Genomic DNA, 20,688 nt, shown 5'->3' on the forward strand with positions numbered 1-20,688 from the left:
TTTGTGGAAAGATTTGCTTGCGCGTGTCGTACTGGTAGCTCGATTTATTTTATTTATTTTTATTTATGGATACTGCGATCTAGTAGAGATCAGAGCTGGGTGGGGAAAAACGAACAAATACAATCATATAAACACACTCAGATTCATAACATTTGCCGGTACTTTTCAAATATCAGCAAAGAATTATGATTAACAGTCTCGCTTTTAAGTTTGTTCCATTCAGTAAATGTCATCGGGAAAAAAATAATATTTAAAGCAGGTATTTCGCGCGTTCAAAGGTGTTATTGTTAGTGCATGCCTTTGCCTCGTGTTATAACCTACAGGAGTAAGCAAAATAATTAGAAGTATTAATTTTATAATAACCTTTTGTAAGTTGGAAGAAAAACTTTAATATACAAACACGACTGCGCTCAACGACTTGGGGTAGCCCACTTCGCCTCACGAGCTCACTTGCAGATGCGCGGCCATATGAGTTAAAAACAAATCTAACTCCTTTATGCTGTATTCGCTCTAATTCCTGAATGTTTGTTAACGTGAAAGGGTCCCAGATGACTACAGCATATTCTAGTAACGAATGGATGAGGGGATTGTACGCCCGTAAACGAACACCAGGTGGGGATGACTTAATTGAGCGCCTCAAGAAAAAGAGTTTCCGCATTGAATTTGCTACGACAGCGTCTATGTGTTTTGACCACGAAAGGTTGTTAGTAATCCATAGGCCCAAATATATATGCTCTGCCACCTCTAATAATGATATGTTGTTAGTACCATACACAAAATAAAGAGGTATTTTCTTGTGTGTAATTTTCATAAAGACGGTTCTTTTCAAAATTAATGCACATCTGCAATTATATGCACCATGCAACCACCTTTGCCAAGTCATTATTTAGATGCACCTGGTCTTCAACTGAAGACACCATTTGATATAAAATACAGTCATCCGCGTACAGCTTCACGCGGATTGAAAGATCTGCCACAATATAATTAATAAACAATATAAGAGTGGTACCAAAACGAGCCCCTGGGGAACGCCAGACATAACCCGGACACTGCTAGAAGAAATATTGTTTGGAGTGACGAATGGACACCTTTTCGAGAGGTAAGCTGTAATGCCTGTAACTATCTGGTCGTTTTTAATATAATAACTTAAGTTGTGAATTAGTTTATTATGTGACACCTTATCAAATGCTTTGCGGAAATTTATGAATATTGCGTTTATTTATTCATTTATTCAAAATACCTTACAGGGCCCAGAAGGGCATTGAGTAAGGGGGGCAAAACAATAGATTAAGCAAATAGGAAGAATAAATTAAAAACAACGCGTGATACAAGGCAAAAATTAAACACAATTATAAATATACAGGGCAAAACGTAACTAAAAGACATACATCACCGCGAGCAACAAAAATTAAATTAGTAGCAAGAATGCATCGCAAGTGCCCAATAGGCATCAAAAGGAAAAAGCAGTAGTCATAAAAAACATACAGATGGCTGAAATTGCACAAGAAACCAAAACTTTGTAAAATACCAACGAGAAGAAAAGGGGACCAAGGACACAGAACAACCTGAAACAAGACACAATGCTTGCTTTTCCTAATTAATCGGCTGAGCAAAGTCATGCACAGTTTCAACTGTGTACTTGTAGAAATCCAACTCCTGAAACAATGCTGAAAATTGGTATTTGTGCTCTTCCAAGAAACCTAATATATGTTTATGAATTTTATGTTCTAAAATTTTACACGATGTTCACGTTAGAGATATAGGAAGGTAATTCTCGATGTCTGCTTTTTTCCGGTTTTGTGTAGAGGTTTAATAGCGGCTGTCCTACAGTCATCCGGTCATGTAAAGATCAGGTGAATTTTACTGTCAAGTATTTTGCGCACCATTCCGCATAGCGCTTCAAAAAAGTGTTTGGTATGTTTGGCCCGGGCCAACCCACCCCCACCGCTGGTGTTGCACCGGAACAAAGCCTTGTAGCCGAAACTACACCGGCCCGTATCTGGTGGCGAGGAAAGGGGGGGGGGGGGGGGGGGGAGGGGCAATCCGCAAAGTCGGATCCCCCCCCCTGCAAAGGGGACAGTGAAACCAGCCTGCAAACTGAAGCGACGGGACTGCTCGACGGCTCGGCGGACTGGGGGCTCGGCGGGACGGCGGCAATCATGTCGCCATCTGCGAAACTCCTGTTTTCTATCCACGTTAACCTGTTCGCTCTCGCCGATCTGTCAACGTCAAGCACGTGTGGCCTCCTCAGCAAGCATGACAGCAAAGATGGCCAGGTGAAGAACGCTGCCCTTTATCGCTCACGGACCTGCAGCTACACATGCACAGTGCCCTTCTTCTGCATTTTGCATCATCAGTGACGTCGACTGCACGGCGTATAAAAGACGGCCCTCAACGATGCTTCTTCAGTGGGCTCGGCAGGACTGCGGGGATCATTCGCCAACCATGAAAGTCCTGTTTTCTATCCAGGTTGGTGATTTTTTGTCATACAAAGTGATGAAAGGTTTTTTGTGTTTGTTGCGAGCCCACATACGTTAATGGATATTGCTTCCGACTGCTTTTGTGCACTGAAGTTATTGCTTTGCGGTGATGTCGAGCTCATCCCCGGGCCTTAAAGTGTTGAATCTATGTTGCGCGAGCTTTTGGCAGGGCAGATGGTAATAAGGGAAGACATCAGAGAAATCAGAGCCACGCAGACTTCGTTCTCGGACACGGGAAGCGAAAAATTAAGAGCAGAACAAGGGTGAACCTTGACCCGAATGCACTGAAAGCATGTCTCGCAAGGGCACGTACTCTCATGAAGGTTCTCACTTTTCACCGCGATCAGGGAAGAAACCGCGGTCCCACCAAAAGCGGCAAGCGCGCGCAGAGAAAACCCGTGTATGGTGCATAAAGCGCGACATTGTACGAGGCCATGACAGCGGCAAGAAAACTGGTACGAACCAACCGTCTAAGCACACGGTCATGCGTAAGTATCGCGATGGAAATCCGCGAGTTCAGATAATGCTATTCACTAGACGTAAAATCAAAAGGCCGGATAGTGGCGAACCTCACATCGATCGAGATAGAAAATTGGTGCGCAAAGAAGTAAACCTTCGTGGAACGCGTCATTTGCCACCACGAACAATGAAACAAAGGGCGGTCCCATCGGAAGAGTTACGCACTTGCAATGGAAAGTCACGACTGGCGCCTGAAGCGTAAGGAAAGGGGCAAGTTTTGAGTCAGAGAAAACAAATCGTTTTCGTCTTGTTCCTCCCGCAGAAACTGTAAGGACAAGCACAGAGAGAGGGAAAAGTACAGTTACAGTGAAGGTGATAGAGACATTAGCTCCCGTTGTAGCATATGTCGCTTAACTTTCATTAGGAGCGAGTTATACGCGAACGCATACGCACTAAGCAGTCCGCTCTGAGCAAGGTTGTCTTTGACCTCCTCGTGACTTACATTTTGCCCCTTCGCGAACAGTTAAGTTCGCTCGTAGATCAGGGAGAAATTGATGTCCTTATTTGCAGCCTCAGCTCAGTGTTTTCCAGCCCGATAGGATAGGATAGGAAAACTTTTAATATCCAACAGAAAGAGGGTAGCCAGAGGGCTACCCCAAATTTATTTTGTACCAAATTTATTTTGTATTCAGTTCATTCTGTGTGTTACATGTTCTTGACACTGATTTCTGATTTTAAGAGTTCTGGTATCCTACATGTGTCTCATGTTAAAGAGGGAGCGAAAAGGGGACACAACTATTTCTAGGAGAGTTTTTATGACCTTGAAGTCTGGTGTTTTGACGGATAACAGAGGGCACTTGCTCGTGTTGGTTGTTGCCTGTTGTCGGTCGGTTCATGGCAGGTTCGGAACGATCGAAGGCCAATGCTGAGAACCACGACCGTCAGAAGAATCGAGCGAGGCTGGTTGAGACACCTGCACGACAAGGCAGCAGAGCAGTGATCCTGGCCGTAAGAGAGGGACCTGTTCACGGAAGGGAGCGTTGATCCACCTGCGGTGGAACACCGGGCGAGACCCTGGAGGCGCCTGACGTAAAAGCGCGCCCCGCATCCGAGCGACGTGGAAGCAGCTCGTCTTCGTAGCGCACTGTCTGGCGGTGTGGGGGGGGGGGGGGGGGGGGGGGTGTTGCTGTTATGCTCGAGCACGCATTCCTTTGTCCTCCGTGAAAACCAGCGCCGTGCGCCACCCATTGCGCAGCGCAAGCCCCCCGGACTCTCGTACATATAGCGGCTTGCAGCGTGCTTATTTCAGGCACGCCCTGCGGAATCCTCCCCCTGCCACCCTTGCAAGCGCTGGCGCGGTCCGCAACCGACGTATCGGCGGCAGCCCTTTCCCGGCTGCAAACTTGGAACGGCCGAGCTCCTCTCGTCCATTCGTCAGATTCAACTTTGATCAATGCCGTGACCTGATTGGAGGGTTTGCATGGCTGCCTCCTCCAACGGTCACCGGAGGCTATAAAAAGCTGAGCCGCGCCGGACGGAAGCAGCAGACGAAGACATCGAGCGAGAGAGACGCTTTCCCGGCGCATCGCCGTGTCCCTTCAAGCAAGCCCGTTGTGCTCTCAGCCCCAGTGCTGATAATGTAACTTCCTTGTTTATACTGCACATAAACATCTCGGTGGCTCGCCATCGCCTTTCCGTTTCGTTGCTCAGCTCTGTGTAGCAGTGGCAGCAGGCTGAGATGCCCCAGTCTAGATAGTAGTGACAGGCTGGGAGGCCCAGTCGTAACACCCCTAAGGCGCGGTACTTTCCCCGCTGCTCTTCAATCTGGCTATGATGCACCTGGCGGCCCAGCTGGGTGGTGTCGCCGGCGTGCTGCACGCCTGCACGCAGATGACATCATCCTGTGGGCCACGCAGTGAAGCATAGGGGACAGAATATAAGTCGAGGCAATAAAATGAATACAAATAATAGCCTCTCCCGCACCTCTACTGTATCGCGGGTGCAATCCCAATAGTAATATAAAAGATGTGGCCCTGAGACAAAAGACATTTTGCCACCCGAAGGTGGAAAGAAATCAATAAGGGGATGCCACTATAACGACCCACAGGGAGCTTGATCCCCCCTGGGATATAGCGGAAGGGATTGGATAAAAAGGTTATGAGATTTGAGATGGGAATGGGACAGCGAGTTTTTCGTTCAGATCCTTCGAATGTCTCGACTCCATTACTTCCCTGTCTGGCCAGGACAGGGAGGGCGTCGAGATTGCCCAATGGTGCGGCCCCGCTCACGGGATGCCCGACCACCCACCAAACGCAACGGGCTCCGACCGCCGGAGACAGGAGAACCTACGACGGGGTTAGCTACCTGGGGCCCCTCCACGACGCCTGGTTCCGAAGTACGTACCGACTGCAGACCAGACCGCCGGATATTCCGACTCAAAGGGGTTGTTTCGGACCGCCCAGCTACTGGCCGTCGAGTGCTTTTCGCGGTTTTTCAGACACCGGAAGTATGTGTGGTGAGATCCGACCAGTAGAGGCTTAGGTCGTCAGCTTATCGACGCTCCGACCCTCGACGTCATGACCTAACACCTCCGCGAGGACTCACCTGCTTACATCCAACCAACCATGCATTAGTTTCTCCCGTAGCTTGCTCCACGCCTACTGACGAGTGAGTGTTCAAGGCCGGGCTGACCGGACCACAAACCAAGAACATGGCTTAGGGTGAGATGACCCGGGCCTACTCCACCGGTACTCCACGTCATCGACGACCCCCTTCCTCGGCTTGCCGCAACAGCCCTTACGACCCCGCGGCCGGCCTAAGAACACTTCCCCGAGGCGAGGGTTAGAACCCGGCTACTATGAAGCCCTGCGCGGACCTGGTCTCTCCGGAACCAGAAACCGGCGCGTCTGTAGCCAGACTTGAACGCCCCTGCGTGCGGAGTGAGGAAGATGCATGCCTTTGAAAACCTTTTGCCTTTTGCCATGCCTGCCGTGCCGGATTCCGTGGGTCCAGCCTGATAATATATCAGGCCTGCCTCCGCTGAGACATCGGACCACACGGGCGCGACTGGCCCTGACCGCCGCTTGGGAGTCGCTGCCACTCCCATGAGGTTTTGCATCCCCAGAGGATGGGCCCCGGCCAACCCATCCCCACCGCTAGTGTTGCACCGGAACAAAAACTAAGCCTTGTAGGCGAAACTACACCGGCCCGTATCCGGTGGCGAGGGGGGGAGGGGGAAGGCGGGGGCGCGGGCAAGCCGCAAAGTCGGATTCCCCCCCCCCCCCCCCCCCCCCTGCAAAGGGGACAGTGAAACCAGCTTGCGAACTGAAACGACGGGACTGCTCGGCGGTTCGGCGGACTGGGGACTCGGCGGGACTGCGGCGATCATGTCGCCATCTACGAAATTCCTGTTTTCTATCCAGGTTAACCTGTTCGCTCTCGCCGATCTGTCAACGGCAAGCACGTGTGGTCTCCTAAGCAAGCATGACAGCAAAGATGACCCAGGTGACGATCGCTGCCCTTTATCGCTCACGGACCTGCAGCTACACATGCGCAGTGCCCTTCTCCTGGATTTTCCATCATCAGTGACGTCGACAGCACAGCGTATAAAAGACGGCCCTCAACGATGCTTCTTCAGTGGGCTCGGCGGGACTGCGGGGATCACTCGCCAACCACAAAAGTCCTGTTTTCTATCCAGGTTGGTGATTTTTCGTGACACAGAAGTGATGAAAGGTTTCTTGTGGTTGTGCCGAGCCCACATATGTAAATGGATATTGCTTCCGACTACGTTTGTGCACTGAAGTTATTGGTTTGCGGTGATGTCGAGCTCAACCTCGGGCCTGACAGTGTTGAATCTATGTTGCGCGAACTTTTGGCAGGGCAGAAGGTAATAATGGAAGACATCAGAGAAATCAGAGCCACGCAGACTTCGTTCTCAGACCGCCTAGACGCAATGAATAGTATAATATTGAATTTGGAAACTGCAATAGGTCAAGTATAAATGCAGGAAGAAAGTTATGCGAAAGAATGCGCTAAAAGCGGCACAAGAAGACAACACACACGACACAAGTTGTGTTCTTGTGCCGCTTTTAGCGCATTCCTTCGCATAATGGTCAACCAACTGGCCACGGTAATAGCTTAGCAGGAAGAAAGAATAAAGGAACTTGAAGAAATGCTGCAAGGCATAGAGAGTAACGAACGGTCCCAACAAGAAAAGCAGAGCTAGAAGACCGCAGCCGACGAAATAATTTGATCGTGTTCGGCATTGAGAACAAGGTCAATGAGACGAATGTTGACGTCAAGAACAAAGTACTGGAGGAAGTATTTCACGAACGCCTTGGTGTCAAGGTTAGTACCTTAGAAAGAATCCGCAGACTAGGGAAGAAGAATGAGAATAAAATAAGACCGGTCATCGTAAGGTTCTCTGATTACAACGAAAAAATTGGGATATTCAAGAACTGTAAAAGACTGAAGAATAAGGGTATGTCAGTTTCGGGCGACTTTTCTGCAAGCACGCTACGGAAACGAAAAAATCTCTGGGACAGCGCTAAGAAAAGAATGCGGGTGCAAAGGTGAGGCTTGTGTATGGTAAGATCATGATTGGCGACGAAACGTTTTACTGGGATGACGTGAAAGCATGCATAATCAAACTGGGGAAAAAAACTACTAAGGAGCGACGGCAAGCCTGAATGACAAATCCGAAACGAAAGTAGTGATTTTAACTTGATTAATGTCAACGCGTGAAGCCTCGTAAATAAAACAACGGAGCTAGAACACTTGCTGATACAATACAATACCGAGATAGTGGTCGTGACAGAAACCTGGAATCCAAACCTGGAACCCGGAAATCCAAAACTGCGAGATAATTCCGCCCGCTTACAAAATGGTTCGGAAACATCGTGACTGATGAGGGGGTGGGGGGGGGGGGTCGCCGTTATTTTCAAGGATGGCGTTGATATCATAGTGAAGGAAGGGAGCCCTGATAATGAAGTATCTGGTGCAAACTAAAGCTTTATGACGTGCCGTGTATACTTGGAGCAGTGTACAGGCCTCCCAGTTCCCCACTGCAGTTCCTACAATGAATAAAAGATTTTCTTTGTGACAGATTTAAATTAAACACGCACATTATTATCGCAGGAGATTTTAATCTCCCAAATATTCGTTGGAACCATTATGAAGTGGGTACCACGCATGCTAAACATGCCGAGGTATTGCTAGACATCGCATTTAATCCTGATTTAAAGCGAGTAGTACATGAAGCTACCCGCATTGGATCAAACACGCAATTTTCTTGACCTGATATTTTTGGATAGTAGGAATTCTAATTATGATGTTTGGGTTTCTGATGGGCTGCGCGATCGCAAGCTCATATCGCTTTGTGTGATAAACTTCTTACCATGGAAGGAAAGAAACAGAGAAATTGTGTGCGTTAGAGATTTCCTGAGAGCTGATGACGTCAGCATTCCGGATTACTTAGAAATGTCACTGTACCATTTTGACGGAGCAAATGGCGTAAATGCAGTGTGGGAGGAATTTAAGAATGTAATTAGTATTCGCATAGAAAACTTCATTCCAAAGAAAATAGAGGAAAAGTACCCCTTGCGTAAACAGAGAAATCATTCAGCTCAAGCGAAGAATTAGACGTAGGAGGCGAAACGAATTCAGAAATCACGCCGAGATATCATTCTTGTCCGGGCTTCTTAAAGACAAGTTAGAGAGTGCAAAAGAAAATTACTACTGCAATACACTAACAAACTCTATGGAGCAAGCACCGCTGCAGTTTTGGCGTCATCTTGCTCCGTCAAAAAAAACATTTCATTATATTTTAGATGATGGATGCGTGATTAGTGATCCGTGTGCCATGGCCCTCAAGTGTAATACATTTTTCCATTCCGTATTCGACCGACCGCAAACACTGACCGTAAACTTGAATGAACTTGATGCTGAAAGACACACGGCTATGGAAGACGTTATTCTTTCCGAAGAAGGACTTCTATCACTTTAACTGAATTTAGACGCCAAAAATTCAGCTGGTCCAGGACCTTCCTAACGAATTCTTGAAACGCTATGATGTATGGATCGCGAAGTACCTAACTGTTATCTTTCAAGCATTTCTAGATCAGCACAGTTTGACTGCCGACTAGTTACGGGAAAGAGTAGTCCCGATCCACAAATCTGGGAAGAAATACTATGTTGAAAACTATAGACCGATTTAAATAACTCGCACTTGTAAAATCCTGGAGCATATCTTATCAAAAATCATGTGTCACTGCTTCAAAAATTCTGATATCTTCACTCCAAATAAGCATCAGCTCACTGAAATCATTCATGATTTCGCATACGCGACTGACAGTAGAAACCAGATTGAGGCTATATGCTTAGACTTGTGAAAAGCGTTTGACCGGATCGCGCATTCTGAGCTGCTCACAAGATTGGCGTTAACAAATGATTGTTATGTGAATAAAATCTTACCTGGCAGACAGAACGCGGTTAATAGAAGTAAGAGGCGCAAAATCTGAAATCTTGCCAGTCACTTCGGGAATTTCCAGGGATCTGTTCTGGGTCCGGTTTTACTCTTAAAATACATTGATGACATTTTCGAAACTCTGGACACCAAACTTACGGTTCGTCTATTTGCAGATGATTGCCTCATTTATCCAACAGTTTCAAGTCAACAAGATCAGATATTATTTAACGAGGGTTTAAACTGTATGCAAGAGTGGTGTTCCAGATAGAAAATGAAAATAAATCGTGATAAAACAGTGTTTGCAAAGATACTTAGGAACACTAAAAATATTTTTCCTGTCGATTACCAGATAGACAGCAAGCCCATAACACGTGTCAGGCATTCCAAATATATATACGGGACCATATGTGAGGATTTGAATTGGAAATTACATGCGAGTAGCATAAGTGCATCAGCTGAGAAAAAAACTTTGGTATTTTAAACGCAAACTTCGACTTGCAGCCGCAGAAGTCCGACTAACTGCATATATGACTTTAGTGCGCCCCAAGTTAGAATATGCAAGTGTTGTATGGAATATTTTTTAGAAAAAAACAAATAGATATAATTGAGAAGGTTCAGCGATGGGCTGCAAGGATCATACTCTCAAAATACAGGTCAACAGACTCGGTCACTGCTTGATAAATTAAACTTGCCGCAACTTTCCCAACGACAACAAATAGCCAGGCTAAAGTTTATGTATCTAATAAAGTTAAGGCCATTTAAATTTAAACACAGTATGGTACCTTCAAAAACAATGATGATTATGATTATGGATTTTTATGGCGCAAGGGCGTCTATGGCCAAAGAGTGCCATGGCACAAGGTATTTTTCAATTACCCAAGGTGGGATCAGAGACCCATTTTCCAAGCATTTCAGCCCTTACTAGCCGAGCACCGGGCAAGGGGAAAGCTTGTACCCGTTGTATCACCGGTGGGCAACGGGCGGCACTGGGGATCGAACCCCGCACCTCCCGCATTTGAAGCCACTCGGCCACCGCTGCGGTACCCTTCAAAAACGATCATCGCATCCGGTACACTGTAGTCATCCTAGTCAGTTCCTTCTTCTACGGGTAAGAACAGATACGTTTAAGTTTTCGTTTTTTTTCAAGAATTGAACATTGGAACACCTTACCGTACGACATAATAAAAATTTATTCCCTTGAGCAGTATCCTCCACCACTTCGCCGCTGATACACTTACGGTATAGCAGTCTGACAGGTATCCCTTCCTCCCTTTTACTGTTTATTTTATTTATTAAGTGCGCTGTAACCTCAAGTCGGGTACCTTTGATAGCTCCGCAACCCCAGTTTTTGATGTTATTTCCCCCTACAAATGTGTTCTTGTACGGCGAGCTGACTGGAAGTGTATCCTTGAAGAAAATTGAATACGAAACTGGCGTTTGCTTGAATTGTGCACTTATGTCGTATTTACTGCACTGTGTTTGTGTTGCTACAAAAATTGAATTCCCGCCCTTTATCGGTCCAAAATTAGGGCTAACAGTATCAATAAATAAATAAATTGTAAACCGCTACGCCCGCCCCTGCGGTCTTCAATGCTCCCCTCAAAAATCGAATTTTATGTACCTCCGCCCCTCGCCAAAGTTCACAACTCAAACCTTTCTTTCTCTTGACAGTGGTCGAATACGCGAAATTGACGAGATAAGGGTGCTCGGACTCTACATCCACAAACGGAGACGCTTAGACACTACATTGGCCAAACTACGCAAGGTGAGGGACCAGGTGGGCCGCATGGTCCGCTGGGTTTCCAACGCGGGGGGTTACGAAGTAAGGATCTTCCCGCTTAAGTCTTGTAAGGATGCCTTGCGGCTGGCAAACGCGTTCGTGACCAGTCGAATTTTCAATTAGACTCGTTATCTCCACACAAATTAAACGAGTTTCCATTCCGTACTGGCATATTCAAATACTCATTTTTTTTTCCTCTAGCTACACAAGAATGGAACAATCTAAACATAGATATTACTAACAGTTCATCATTAGATGCGTTCAGTGCCCTGGTTATAGATCACCTGTTTGTTCTCCAGTAGTTATTCTCATTTTCCACACTTTTCTGCCCTGTTTATTTTTACCGTTTTGTTTGTGCCTAGATTGAAAATACAACACACACTGCAGCCGATTTTCTTTTTGGTATGCTTGTCATCATGTTTGCCGCCTATTATTTGTACCTGAACTTGAAATCTCTAACCGATTTTGTAACTATTTTTGCCATATGCTATTGTTCAAATTGTTTACTTACCAACATGTGCACTACAACTGTATCATTCAGAGCCCTTCCAACGCGGGGGGTTACGAAGTAAGGATCTTCCCGCTTAAGTCTTGTAAGGATGCCTTGCGGCTGGCAAACGCGTTCGTGACCAGTCGAATTTTCAATTAGACTCGTTATCTCCACACAAATTAAACGAGTTTCCATTCCGTACTGGCATATTCAAATACACATTTTTTTTCCTCTAGCTACACGAGAATGGAACAATCTAAACATAGATATTACTAACAGTTCATCATTAGATGCGTTCAGTGCCCTGGTTATAGATCACCTGTTTGTTCCCCAGTAGTTATTCTCATTTTCCACACTTTTCTGCCCTGTTTATTTTTACCGTTTTGTTTGTGCCTAGATTGAAAATACAACACACACTGCAGCCGATTTTCTTTTTGGTATGCTTGTCATCATGTTTGCCGCCTATTATTTGTCCCTGAACTTGAAATCTCTAACCGATTTTGTAACTATTTTTGCCATATGCTATTGTTCAAATTGTTTACTTACCAACATGTGCACATGTGCACATGTGTATCATTCAGAGCCCTTCCTGTTACAGTCCCTGATGGGACTTACAGTATCAAATAAAAAAAAGAGGAGGATGCCCTTGACGTCATACTTCGCGAACTATTAAACGTGCCCTTGACCTCCCCATCACTACTTCAAACAGCCGGCTTATGGCCCTTGGGGTGGTGAATACTTTCTGGGAGCTCCGGGAGGTGCACCTTACAAACCAGTACGCACGCTTGTCGCAAACGGAGTCGGGTCGCCGCCTTCTTGCTCGACTCCGCTCGAAGTCTCGGCTTCTCGCTCGACTTTTCCTCGGGGCGTGGGACCGGCGGCATGGCGGGAGCGCTTTCCAGTTTTCTTCTGGTTGCGCAGGTCGTCACATCGAGCGTATCGTTTGCGGGAGCCCCATCAGTGCCCACTTCGGATGACGAGGTGTGCTTGATGAATGTGACCGAGGCACCGTAATGTTCGTCAAGCGAGGTTTTCTGGACGTGCCAAGTACCAACCGAATACGGACTTCTTTTTACTTCAAGTACTTCAAGTTGCAACATTGTGCAGCTGGCGGTGACTTACGGCTACAAATTCATCGTAGCGGCACTTCGTTGACGGGGCGTGGAACCGGCAGTATGGCGGGAGCGCTTACCAGTTTTCTTCTGGTTACGCAGATTGGTCTTGTCACTAATTGTTTAAAGCGGCAGTATCTAGTTTTGCCGGTTCCACCCAAACTTTGTTTACCGTACTATGTTCTCGTCGATCCGGAACTGCCCGGACAAAAGCACAAACCAAACGAAAATTTGTTCTTTTTCGGAGCCTCGCCTTCTACCTGCTGCTTTTATTAGTGTGTGGAGAGGATATAGAATTAAATCGAGGGCCTACTGAACAACTGCTTGCGCAGTTGCTTGAAGGCAAAATGCTATCATGGCAAAACTAACGTCCATGGAAGAAAAACAGAATAAGCTCTCTTTGTGTAACAGATTTGAAAGCTCGTTTTCTTTCTCTGGAGCATAAAGTTGCGAAAATTGATGGCATGAGTACTGCTTTAGCATGTATTGAAGTTCAGCAGCGCAAGGATCACGAAGCGCTGGCGACAATTGGCAAAAAGACTGATGACTTTGAAAATAGGGAATGATGCAACAATTTGATATTTTATGGTTCTACGGACGCAGTTGCAGCCGAGACAGCTTTAAAATCTGAGGACCTTGTCGCAAATTTGTGTACCTCAAAGCTCGAACTTTCTGACGTCAGCATTGAACGTGGGCATCGAATACGGTCGTATCCTGAAGACATACAGCGTCCAATAATTGTTAGATTTTCTTCTTTTAAGGCTCGTCAATCTATGCTGTATAGAGACATAAGTTAAAGGGAACAATAGATTGCAGCATATCCGAAGATTTTTCACGTTTCACTCGTGACAAGAGAAAAAAATTGTGGGAGTTTGCAATGGAGCATTAACAGCAAGGAAACAAGGTTACTTTGAAGTTCGATACACTGCACTTAGACAGCAAACTGTATCAAGTAGATAGCGCTACAGGGGGCTTGGTACAACAATGACAGCTTTGTACGCCTAAAGTTGTGCAGCCGCTTACCGTTATGGTTATCAACTGTCAGAGCATAAAGAACAAAATGACGATTTGTTCATGGTGGTTCGATCGATGCGACCCTCAGTCATTTTGGGCACAGGGTCATGGCTGGATTCTGGAATTGCGGATTCTGTAGTTTTTCCTGCTGGGTATCAATGCTTCAGTCGCGACCAAAGTGCAAGAGGAGGAGGGGTGTTTATACTTGCAAGTTCCGGCATAACTAGTATATTGTTGGATTGTTCTGCTACTGTTATTGAATGTGTTTTTTTGTAGAAATCGACCGCAGAATGGGAAAAGTGTCATAGTTGGTTCATATTATAGGCCTCCTTGCACATCATTCGAGTAGATTTTCTAATTGGCTGATTATCTTAAAACGATTAAAGGGGATCATATTTTGATAGGGGGTGACCAACTTTCCACATAGTAACTGGTCATGCAGTGAACCAATTAAGGTATACTTCCGGAGGCCGACTATATGCGACTTTGTTTGATATTCTGGGCGAGTACACATTTAAACAGTACGTCAATGAGGCATCTCGAAATGACTGTACATGTCATGTTCTTGACTTACTTCTTTGTAATAGGCCTAATATTGTGTCCAATGTCCGTGTTTTACCCGGTGTTAGCGACCACAATATAGATGTGGCTGATGTAAATGTTAAGAATGTATCTGTTCCCAAAAAAGTTGCCAGAAAGGTGTATTCATATAGTAAAGCAAATTATGACGCAATAAATTCGGCATTTTAAACTTATTTCCCCACTTCTGGTACACCAGCAAACGAACTGAATACTGAACAGTTATGGAGCGCGTTTAAAGAAAAACTCCTTTTCTTGCGTGAAACTTTCGTTCCCATTGGAGTCTTTTGGTAGCCGCGGTGGCTGAGTGGTTATGGCGCTCGGCTGCCGGCCCGAAAGACGCGGGTTCGATCCCGGCCGCGGAGGTCGAATTTCGATGGAGGCGAAATTCTAGAGGCCCGTGTACTGTGCGATGTCAGAGCACGTTAAAGAACCCCAGGTGGTCAAAATTTCCGGAGCCTTTCACTACGGCGTCTCTCATAGCCTGAGTTGCTTTGGGACGTTAAGCCCCTATAAACTAAACTGACTAAACATTCGAGTCTTTTCATCTAAGCACACTAGAGATAAACCATGGTTTAACACTCAGCTGCGTACTCTACTATGATATGAGGCGAATGTACAGGAAACGTAAAAAAAGAGTTCTTTGGAAAACCAGAATGAGCTAAAAAGATTGAAACTTAATTTTCAAAGTCTAGCTAAAGTAGCTAAGAATTCTTTGCTCGAGCCTTGGTAAGAAGTTGGTAGAGGACTCGAAACAGTTTTGGAGACACGTTGGTCTCAATGGTAAGGAAAATACATCTATTCCTCCTCTAAACTATTCTCACGCAATCGTTGATCATGATTAGTCTAAGACAGTCATCTTTAGTAACTATTTTTGTTCCATTTTTAATCAAAGCTGTTCGCGCGTTGTTAACACGGTTTCTTACACTGAAGCAGAAGTGATGCCCGAGGTCACCTTTTGTGCGCCTGGCATTCGAAAATTGTTAGGAAGCAGCAAACCAGCTAAAGCGCGTGGCCCAAATGATATTCCGGCAGCGATAATAAGGAACTGTTCGTCAACGTTATCTTGTACTTTTACTGTTTATTTCGGAAAGAAAGCACTAATTCGTGATTGAAAATTGGCACATGTTACACCCGTTCATAAGAATGGGCCTAGAATTGACTTTGAGAACTGCAGGCCGGTGTCTTTAACTAGTATAACATGTAAAATATTTGAACATGTCCTTTATAGCTTTATAATGACACATTTGGGGAAACATAGTCTACTACATCCTAGTCAACACGGATTTCGGCAAAGTTTTTTCTGTCTCAACGCAGCTTGTTTAGTTCACGCACGATATGGCTCTAGCAATAGATAAGCGTAAAGTAGTTGACTGCATTTTCTTGGACTTGAAAACCTGCCGATATCTGCGTAATGGTGCGCCAAGAAATACCCTTGCGAACACACGAAAACTTTATAACTATCGCGCCATATTTGCAAGGTGAATTTAAATAGTGATGTTTATGAACACGGGCTGGAAAAGCATCCGATGTTGTTCCTCATGACCTTCTTGTTAGTAAATTAGAGTGCTATAAACTGAATGAATCTGTTATTGCATGGATAAACGAGTACCTCTATCTAAGACAGCAGTCGGTCGTTCTCAACGGTTGTTCTTCTGGATATGTTCCCGTGACCTCAGGAGTATCTCAGGGCTCAGTTCTTGGCCCTGTTTTGTTTCTGTTTTATAAAAATGATGTTACCATTGGCCTCAGGTTTTCATTCAGAATGTTAACGGATGACTGTGTAGTTTACAGGACTACAGGACTCCGAGTACCTGCAGCACGATTTGAATCTAGTAGCATACTGGTGTGCCCATTCAAAATGTCGTTGAATGTTAAAAAGTGTGTTCACGGCATCTTTACAAGGAACCGCCCAAACCAGTTGATTATGTTTACCGTAAATACCGCTGCTTTAAGCACGGCCAGGGAATATAAATATTCAGGAGTTTATTTAAACAGTGATTTGAGGTGGACTAGGCACCTGCACCACATAAAAATTAAGCCTGCACGTGTTTTGGGTTTTCTAAAACAAAATTTCAGCGAACTTCCATCTAACTTAAAAGAACAATTGTATTTCACTCATGTGCGCTCATTGTTAGAATACGCATGTGTCTGTTGGGATCCGTATACCAAAGAGCTGGCCGCTACCCTCGAAAAAATACTGAATAGGGGAGTGAGATTCCCTTTAAGAAATTAGGATCGTCGACTTAGTATGAGAGAAAGCAAGTAAACTTAAATGGAAAGACTTCAAAGGTCGTAGACGAAACTTCAGGTTGAAATTTTTTCATAATACCTACTATCCAAAACTGGAATCGATAAGGAAAAGTACATCCAAGCGCCGTCCTGCATATCCCAAAGAAGGGACCACAGTCTCAAAGTAAATGAATTTTCCTTTAAAGGTGACGTCTTGCGCTATTCATTTTTTGTTAGATCTATACGAGAGAGGAACGATCTTCCTTCTATGATTGTATCCATTGTTTCTAAAGATGATTTTACCACGCTTTGTGTAATTAGTTTCTTTATTTGTCTCAAGTATGATGCTTATTTTCATGTATCCTCCTGCTGCAATGCCTGCAAAGGCGAGGCAGGTATCAAATAAATAAATAAATAAAACAAGACACCACTCTCGTGGAAGACAGGTTTCGCATTCCAGAACTGTGGAGGTGCGCCCTCCATGGGCGACCTATTCCATTCAACATGTCAAACGAAGATCATAATTGTCGGAGCCTGGCACGAGAGGAAGCCCTAGCCCGATAATTATGGGAAAAAAACGCCTCAGGCCCTCCCTACGGGAGATGGTACACGGCCGCAGAAGTTCACAACAGCAACATAAGTAACGGCCTCACCTTCACAGCCCGCCGGGCAACTCACGAAGAAGAGGTTGCGATTCCTCTCGTGGCCTCACATGCCGATTCAAAATGCATAATCACCGACTCACGGAAGGGGGGGGGGGGGGGCTGTCGGAACGTCGAACAAGGCTTCACTCCCTTCTTAGCCTATCTAATCTACCAAAATTGCATAGGGGATACGCGCCCGTTCACCGTTACCTTGTATGGGCCTCTGCTCATCAGGCATTGGCAGGAAACGAGGCAGCGGACGCAGCCGCCCGCGCGCTCTCTCACCGGGCTGTTTTCTCCTCCCCACCCGACCAGGAACCCGATTTTAATCCGGTCTACACCTTCAAAGGTATTACAATATACTATGAAGATAGTCATCGCCTTTACCACCCGCTCATGAAGGCGGATGAGCGCCTCCTACTCCGCCTTCTCACCAAAATATCGCAGTGCCCGGTAGCCCTAAAAGCATTTTGACCCCTCCTTAAATTTAGCGGAAGCTGCCCGCACTGTGGAGCGGCGTCTTCCGACGCCTATCACATGGTGTGGGCCTGCCCCTCCAATCCGGCTATTCCCCCCGTACCCAAACCAACCTGACAGGACTAGGAGGCAACCTTGCTTGGCTGCCACGACTTACAAGACCAACAAGCCTCAGTCGGGTGCACCCAGGTAGCGGCCACCACCACTGGGGTCCCAAACTAAGGACCTGCACCTAGAGATTTTAACGACCGGTCCCTTACAGTCTGATCCAAGCATATCTCCGGGGACACATTTTTTATTTTTATTTTGGTCACAATATAATCTATGTCCCTTGTATAGCCAATAAATGTCTTGGCTACCACCCACCTTTCGAGTCAGCAACCCAGCACCATAATCACCGAGCCACTGCGGCGCCTTATACATACGTTGAGTTTCCTGAACAGGAACTTATAAAGTAATTTTAGGTGGCAGATCCTTGTGCGCGTTTCAGTGTTGACATATTGTCCTGCATCATTTAAGGTATTTGGCGACCTTCTCATTTATATTTTGCGTAAATAGACCGCACGGCTCCTTGAGTGCGTACCTTCTCTTTTACACTTCCCGATCTCGGGCACGAATAAGCGGCCATAGCAAAGGCTCACCCTGGTCCCGGACCTCGTGTCGTTGTCGTCGTAGACAGCGTGCAGCTCATAGCCCGCGCCCGAGGCCAGCTGGCGGCCGTCCTTGAGCCACGTCACGGCGGGGGCCCCCGGTGGCAGCCGGCAGCTGAGCGAGAATGCCGCGCCCTCGGCTACGCGTCGCTCGCTGTAGTGGGGCGCCGCCGCGTCGTACAGGCCGAGCTGATCATTGGCCGCAGCGATCATCAGCAGGGGCACGACGGCGGCAGCGGAACTGGCGATCCATGTGGACACCTTGCGAAGCATCGGTCTTCTTACTGCTCTTCTCACTCGAGCTTCCCATGTCTTCGTCTTCTTTTGCTCTCTCGTCGGCAGGACTGCGTTCGCCCAGTTCGCAGGAGCGGAGGGTGCATCTCTTTTGCATGCGCTGTCGCCAGACGACTCTTCCAACCGCATTTGCAAAGTGCACAACGGGGCAAGCTAGGGATCATTAGAACCCTCGGCTCGAAACGTAGCGATTGCCCTCGTGCGCGTTCAATTGAGGGTTTGACATCACGGCCGAAATCATCATCAGCATGGTCACAGCCATTGCAGAACAGAGCAAATACATTTCCCATCAGCATTGCCGATCGTGTGCCACTATGACAACCCCTGATCTAAGCAAACCTCTTAATCATTTTTCGCCAGGCTGAGGCTCTGCGCTGTCCGCAGCTACATTTTCCTTCCTTTGGGAATCAATTTTTTACTCCAAACACGACTGTTTCAGGTTGACGGCGGTAATTCTATGGGGCAGCAACTGCCGCTCAGTGGTTCTGCTTCAGGGGCATTCCGAAATTGTTTACTTCACAGATTATCTCCAAAAAGTAAAAAAGATCCTGGAAACCTCGCGGGGGAACTGTCTGCGGATCTTTGTTTCCTTACTAAAATGCACATGGAGTTTCAATTGACTGCGTACTAAGTCCTTGTGCAGTCTAGAAAATTTCAGTAAAAAGTTCAACTTTATTGAGTTCGTCTGATAAGATGTTAAAACGTTCTCTGTATATATAATCAAAGGAAGCCATTTCCTTACAGGTCAGTTGAGTCTCATTTAAATGTGAGCCAACGGGAAGCCTGTCGCCTGAAAGTGAACCAAATCTCAGTTAATTCGTTTATTTATTTATTTACTTATTTATTTATTTATTTATTTATTTATTTATTTATTTATTTATTTATTTATTTGTTTATTTATTTGTAGACACTGCAGTCACAACAAGGTGGTTTTAAAGGTCTGGTACAAGCGCGATTTCCAACAATGGCATGCACAGAAAAAACTGCACTGAGCACTTCTTGTACAATAGAAAGCACAATAAACAGACAAGACACAGCTGGGCCCAACAACAACAAATAAATAAAAACATAAATTATCACACACAAGGTTACAGCAAAGAAGCAAACTATGAAATAATGCACGATACAGGAAAACGAGGTAATAGTTAGATTATGCCTTTGGCGTGTAGTGTATCGGGAAGAGAAAGATATGATATTAGTTATATCGGTATTATAATGCGACAAGAGAGAAAGATTCGCCTTCTTTAAAAGATCTGTAGCAGAATTCTTGTAAAAGTGTTATAAATCAAATGCGCAGCTCTTCTCTGTACTTTTTCTAGTTTAGCAATATTAGTTTTCATAAAATGGTTTCAAATCATGGCAGCATAGTCTAAAATGTGTAATCCAACTGATTTGTCAGCCAAGAGACGTACAGAAGCAGTACAAAACTTTAGCGTGCGCATGGCGAAAAAAGTTGGGTGTTGCAGTTTGCAATTAGGTAGTTAATATGGGTACTCCAGTTGAGATCATTCGAGATCCACAGCCATAAGTACTTACAGCTGCTTACTTCACAAAGCAAGGTATTATTAATACTGCAGTAGAAAAATTGTGGGTGGTTTAGCTCTGGTTAACCGTGGTCGAAAGCGAAAAGCTGCATCTTCGTGGCTACGATTGTGGTGGAGCGACTGGCGGTTTCCACAGATAGCCACACTGACGCACACACAGTAGCAGGCACTTTCTTTTTATTTGTTAAACATCTTACTTTCTTCGAAACGACATTAAAGGGGCTCGCACAAGACGATATATATTTAATGCAGCTTAGGTGATATTTACAACTCTATTATTGCTCGTTGTATGCGGAGATTTGGAACCAAATCAGGTACCAAACGACGCGCAAACCCTGCAGATGACTCCAGAAAGCAAAATTGAAAAAGACATTGTTTTTTGGGGAAAGCAAATGGCGAAATGTGGGACAGGCGTCATTTCCTTTTGTTAAAACCAACTTTCATTTTCCGTCGCTTACGGCGGGATT

General features: G+C 45.6%; 1 protein-coding gene across 1 annotated transcript in view; it reads right to left on the reverse strand.

Moving 5' to 3' along the window:
* LOC144123027 (protein sax-3-like) overlaps positions 1 to 18,694 on the reverse strand; it is a 66,612-nt gene extending 47,918 nt beyond the window's left edge. Inside the window, exon 1 of the mRNA XM_077655953.1 lies at positions 18,375 to 18,694. Coding sequence (XP_077512079.1) covers positions 18,375 to 18,656 — 282 coding nt within the window. The 5' untranslated portion in view covers positions 18,657 to 18,694. The remainder of the gene's footprint in view (positions 1 to 18,374) is intronic.
* Between the last annotated feature and the right edge of the window lie 1,994 nt (positions 18,695 to 20,688).

Source organism: Amblyomma americanum, chromosome 3 (genome assembly GCF_052857255.1).
Source record: "Amblyomma americanum isolate KBUSLIRL-KWMA chromosome 3, ASM5285725v1, whole genome shotgun sequence".
Taxonomy (NCBI): domain Eukaryota; kingdom Metazoa; phylum Arthropoda; class Arachnida; order Ixodida; family Ixodidae; genus Amblyomma; species Amblyomma americanum.